Source organism: Sitophilus oryzae, unplaced genomic scaffold, assembly GCF_002938485.1.
Source record: "Sitophilus oryzae breed Bouriz unplaced genomic scaffold, Soryzae_2.0 scaffold_1560_pilon_pilon, whole genome shotgun sequence".
NCBI lineage: Eukaryota > Metazoa > Arthropoda > Insecta > Coleoptera > Curculionidae > Sitophilus > Sitophilus oryzae.
The window spans coordinates 55,095-60,743 of record NW_022146237.1 but is presented as its reverse complement, the minus strand read 5'-3'; the positions used below and the strand labels follow the sequence as shown (position 1 = coordinate 60,743).

At 30.3% G+C, this 5,649-nt stretch overlaps 1 protein-coding gene and 1 long non-coding RNA gene across 5 annotated transcripts; one reads left to right on the top strand and one right to left on the bottom strand.

The window, feature by feature from the left end:
- Positions 1-1,198: 1,198 nt before the first annotated feature.
- Positions 1,199-2,396, top strand: LOC115879041 (putative gamma-glutamylcyclotransferase CG2811). 4 transcript variants are annotated; one of them, XM_030895677.1, is made up of 3 exons: positions 1,199-1,646; positions 1,704-1,921; positions 1,970-2,396. In XM_030895677.1, exons 2-3 carry the CDS (start codon positions 1,735-1,737, stop codon positions 2,278-2,280), a joined length of 498 nt encoding a protein of 165 aa, XP_030751537.1. In that variant the 5' UTR covers positions 1,199-1,646; positions 1,704-1,734; the 3' UTR covers positions 2,281-2,396. The 4 variants fall into 4 exon arrangements, with proteins under 4 accessions (XP_030751537.1, XP_030751536.1, XP_030751539.1 ...); XM_030895679.1 differs by having other exon boundaries at positions 1,201-1,921; positions 1,970-2,210; positions 2,305-2,396; XM_030895678.1 differs by having other exon boundaries at positions 1,201-1,921; positions 1,970-2,222; positions 2,305-2,396.
- LOC115879043 lies at positions 2,387-4,300 on the bottom strand. The gene is made up of 2 exons (XR_004049655.1): positions 4,056-4,300; positions 2,387-2,595 (listed from the first exon to the last, which is right to left on the bottom strand). It is a non-coding gene; the product is annotated as an uncharacterized LOC115879043 (long non-coding RNA).
- Positions 4,301-5,649: the final 1,349 nt, after the last annotated feature.

Sequence of the window (5,649 nt, the reverse complement as noted above, 5' to 3'; positions counted from 1 at the left end):
CCTCAAATTATTTAATGACTATTAGGGAAGGGATTAAAAAACAAGGAGGTAATTTACAGTTTAATCCCTCTAACATATATAATAAATATTGTATTTTTATTAAAATTATTTTTTTTGTTAAAATAATCATATGGGGAATTTTTGGTGAATCGGGACATTTTTCTCCCCAAATTGGAGAATTTAGTTTAGATTTTTGGGTAGTTTAGAAAATTGACATTGGCAACGCCGCTAACCTCATTCTTTTGTTTGTTGTTTGTTCAAAAACCGGGACGCGGCGTAGTACAAGGCTTCATTTTTTAAGATATTTTTGATTGTTAATTTTATTTTTGTGCAAACTAAACAGTTGTTTTTTATTAATAAATAGCAGACAAAGATAAGAAAGGTAATGTCCATGCAGAAGTTTTTATTTCACAGGCTATTCTTTCTAGAAATTATACCATCCAGCCCTCCTATTTAATTATTAAATGAAAGTGTGAAAGAGATATCAAGGGCTATTCTGTTAAAATATCATCCGACCAGTCTAGGCCCTGTTGTGAACCAGAAGGTGTGCTAAGTTGGATGTTGGATATAGAATGGAAGGAATATCATGGCCGAGAACAAGGCATAATTGTATGCCCCTTGATGTAGGGGGGTAGGTTTGTTTCTAATAGGCAGTAAAACCAAAAATTCTACTGTGAATCTTCATATTCTAGGCCTGTAAAGATAAATAATTCCTGGAGCCATCTCGAGGTATAGTACTCAAGTCGGATCGAATCAATAGATAGCACAATGAAAAGAAATAATAGCCATCATAAAACTGTAAATATGTATATAACTAGTACAATGTAGCTATTTAACTGTAAGTACAATGTAGCTAGATATTTAGTAGAATAGGGGTATTATAAATTAATACAAAATACAATAATTGGTCACTCTTTCCATTCCCATTCAATTCTTCCCATTTAATCATTTTCCCATAAAAAAAGGAAAATTAAAATTAAGAGTGCCCTTAACCAAAAATAGTGAAATAAATGGAGATAGTCAAATTTTATATTAGCGTGTAAGACTTTGAATAAAAAGGTGTAAAAGGATTATAAATGCTGTATTTATATCCTTTAATATCATGATAATATAAAATTTGAGTAGGTATCTCCATTTATTTCACTGTTTTTGTTTAAGGGCACTCTTAGTTTTAATTGCCTTAAAAATAATAAGTATAATAATAATTTAAATCTCCCGCTCTTTCATAGTTCGTTCCTGTAGCCAAGTAGAGGGCGCCAAAAGCGCAATCTCCTAACATTTTACCACGCGATTCACCACTCTCTAAGCTATTAACTTTCTCTATGTGCCAGTATATCAAGTGTGAATCAAGAGTCATCAGAGTTAAGTCAAATACGTTTAAATTTTTTATTTGAACGTATTTGAGCAGTATTTGAGTTAAGTTAAGTAAATACTTACTCTGATATCATGATACAAAGAAAACAGTATAATATTATGATTGTGATTATGATAGTATGTTATCTGAAATTCCTGTTGATTTACTTAAGCCCTTAAGCAAATACTAAAACAGTATTTTTTGCCACCAAAACAAAATGTGTTAAACTGACGTTATTTGTAAAGGATTCTGCGAGGGAAAGCTACTGACATTGGGCTTATCGTTAATACATGTTATTACGATATAATTCAAAAGAAAAAGTATTCTTAAAAACTACGCATTTCCTTAGGTGTTCTAGGTTAAATTCACGTTAAATTTAAATGGCATCAAAAGTTCTTTACAAGGTTTTCGTGTACGGTACTTTAAAAAAAGGCGAACCCAATCACCATTGGTTCTCCAAATCAACTGATGGGTACCACAAATTCCTCTACAATGCACAAACAAAAGAAAAATACCCTTTAATCATAGGAACTCGTTACAATGTTCCATTTATACTGCACAGCCCAGGTTGGTATTGACAATGTTTGATTATTTTCTAATAAAACATTTTTCAAGGTAATGGACACAATGCAAGAGGAGAAGTATACGAAGTTGACAATAAGGTTTTAAGCGACTTAGATATACTGGAAGATCACCCAAATTACTACATTAGAGAAGAATATGAGGTTGAGAATATAGATACAAAGAGTCGAAAAACAGAAAAAGTTTGGATATACATGATAAAGGCTTTTAGGAAAGAGCTATTAAATCAAACTTTTTATGAAAATTACAGTAATTTCGGCGAGCATGGGCTAAAGTACGTTCCAAGGTATTTGAGAGAGAAAAATTATAATCATAGAACAGAAATTCTTACAGAGGAAAAATAATTTTTTTTTTGGTTTTAATTCTAGTGAAGTAGAGGTATCTTCTTTGGACGATCTTCAATAATATCATCGCTAAATTTATGAGAGTTTTTAAAAAATTAAACACTTATTTTTATTAATTAGGCTTTTATTTATTATTATTAGCCACAATATAAATTGCTACATCACCGTATACATGTGTATACATTTAAAAATTACTTCTTTTGACTTCTAGAAAATCTAGAGTGGTCATATTCTTGGTGATTTGGATTTAGCTGGTTTGAGTGATTGTCTAAATTGGATTGAGTGTGCTGTGGATTAGGTTGGTAGCTACTACCCCTAAAATCAAATTATAGTATTACAATAAGCTTTAATAGATGTAAATACTGAAGAAAAAAGTACAAAATAAGAAATTTATAATTATTAAAATTAAGGTGAATCGATAGCAAAATAACATTGTTAAACGGCGTCGGCGATGGCTCTGAAATGAAGATCGCTGTAATTTTATGTTAATACTATTTTTTATTTTATTTTTAGATTCTGCGTAAAATTTTATAACTGTTTATGTATAATGTTATATACCTAAAATTAATAGTTTTTGTAATATTTCAATTTGTTTAAACAAATGTTCGTGTCGTAAAAAATTGTCTGTCATGCTATTGGAGTACTAAAATTTGTTAGAATATATAATTTTATAGGGTGTGACGAAGAAAAAAATGCATGTAAAGATATTTGACTTAGACGTTACAGGGTGTTCAACATATATTTATTATGAATTTCGAGTATTTAAAATTAAATAATCTCAAATTTTTTAAATGGTACACCGTGTGTATTATCATTTTTCCTGATATAATATACAAATTTTGTGTCACTGATAATTTTTACTGTACCGAAATCGTAACATATCTTTAAACAAATTAAATTATTACAAAATCTATTAATTTTAGATATATAATATCATATGCAAAAAAGTAAGTTACCAAATTGTACGTAGAATCCAATAATAAAATAAAAAATAGGTTATTCCCATTAAAAATATATGTTAAATCTGCAACACTTTTTTGAAGTAAAATGTGCTTCTACAACCTTCCTTATAACTTTTCTATTTAACATTTTGTTCTAAAAACCGTTAAAAATGGATTTTGTAAAAGACGTCGTGTCTCAAAACAAATGAAGGGTAAAAAAGGAAAAACAAAGTATGTATCTGTAGAATATACCGTATGATCGAAAAAAACGGCGTCGAGTTGGCCTGGAAATGACGATCGATGACATTTCCCATATAATTTTACGATCTTCATTTCATAGCCATCGTTGACGCCGTTTTTATTCGATCATACGGTACTTGAAATCAGTAAACCCTCGATTTAGACCTCCATTTAGACCAGCTTTTTGGTAGTCTTTAGTCATTTAGACAGACAGGTAAAACCAGGTAAAACTAGAATTAATCCGTAGTTTTCTACGCAGTCCGCATGCAAAGACAATTCTAAATCTTTGTATTGGACCAATCTGTAGATCTCTTATAAAACAATTTAAAAATTTATACCAAAATATTTCTTCTAAGAAAGTCAGTAAAAATAAAGAATATTCTAAATGTTTTGCAAAGGCCATTTATTTAGTTATATACCTATTTTTTGAAAATATGTCACCCCATGATCTAGGTCTATATAAAGCTAAAATTAAAAATTTAAAACAGTAGCACTGGGTAGATATTTGAATCATATAGTGTATAATCGGGAACCATTTATGAACCATATATGAATTTATGATACCTATAAAAAATATTAAGACAAAAATCTTACCAATCACTGGGCCGTTCGGACATTCCTCTGGAAGAATAAAAAGATGAATTATTAGGATTCAGTTGATTAGCGTGGTTATCTAAATTTTTTTGAGACATTTTGAGACTGCTAAACACTACAAAAGCGTATGGAAAAGCAACTGCTGGTTGTGAAGTTAAACTCGGTGGTGGATTACTATGGTGAAATATACGAAGCTCTGTACGAAGGGTACCAAGTGCACAGCACAAGTGCAGAAATTTTCATCAGATCGATATTTATAAGCAAAACACAGGGGGGATTACCGTATTTCAGATTTCAGCATTCAATTTTCCTCGAACAGTGTTGCCAGTTGCCACTCCAAATCTGGGCACAGCCAAACGATTTTTACCAGTGATATGGATGGGCATGGATTCGAGATCTCACAATTTATCGTCAGATCTCACGATTTTGTATCAAATCTCACGATATCAGGATACGTGCGCAGGATCTCACGATTTTTTACGTTTTAAGGGTTTTACCCAGAGATATAGACGTTTTACCAATTAAAAAATACTGTTTTCAGAAATATTAAAATATTCGAATTATCTAAAATGCGAAGTCATGAGAGACAGTCATGAGAAAGATTCATGAGCTTATTAAATGTTCTAATGTTAAATCACGGCACGTTAAATAATGCATGTTATAATTTGCTTTTCACGTTTACCGTTAAAAAAATCATTTAAAAATGCTTTAACACTTTTTATTTAACTTTAATAAAATACAAAATTATTATATAAACTACCCTTGTCTATATGTCTATATCCATAATCAAGGGAACTACGATACGACACGTTTGAAGACTGAGTAAAAAATATAAACAACAATACATAATGTTTGTTTTTCAAGTTCCTTTAGAACGAACTTAACGTTTAACTTTCGAGTAAACAATGAATAACAATAAAGAGCAAATAAAGTCATTTGAAGGTTAAATACTGATATAACATGCATATAAAACATTCTTGGATTTGCCGTTAATACATGTTCGTGTACTTTATACGTGATTACGCCATAGGTCGTTACTTCCATGTCTTTCAAATTCGCGATGCCTGCTATTCCGCTATTCCATTAGTCGCTTCGTTAGTCGTTTCCAGAAATATGGAAATGGTTTGGTTTGGTATCTATTCCATATCTCTGGTCGTTTCATCACAGTGATTCCCCGGTGTCAGTGCTACATCTACATACCGGGGAATCACCGAGGTCTCTATTCTTATTATTTATTAAAATGTTCTGATTTCTGATTCACTTTAGGTTTTTAACTCTTGTTCATTTTCTATTCAAATTTAGGTAATTTTTACCTTTTAAGTTAAATTGAAAGTTTTATATAGAAATAAAGAAAATAAAATTGTCCAAATTCATAGATTCTTTTTATTATTCTATTATTTAAACTTATATTTATGTTTTATTATATTAAAAATCAAATATACATATGTACAGTATGTCCCCGGATTGTCTTTACAAGAGGAAAATCTTTTCTATTGTTGACAACATAGAATAGCTAACTGAAGTTGACATTTTGAGAAAAATGCATTCTTCATACAAATTTCTTAGAGAAAATTACCGTTTTAGAGAAAATTAC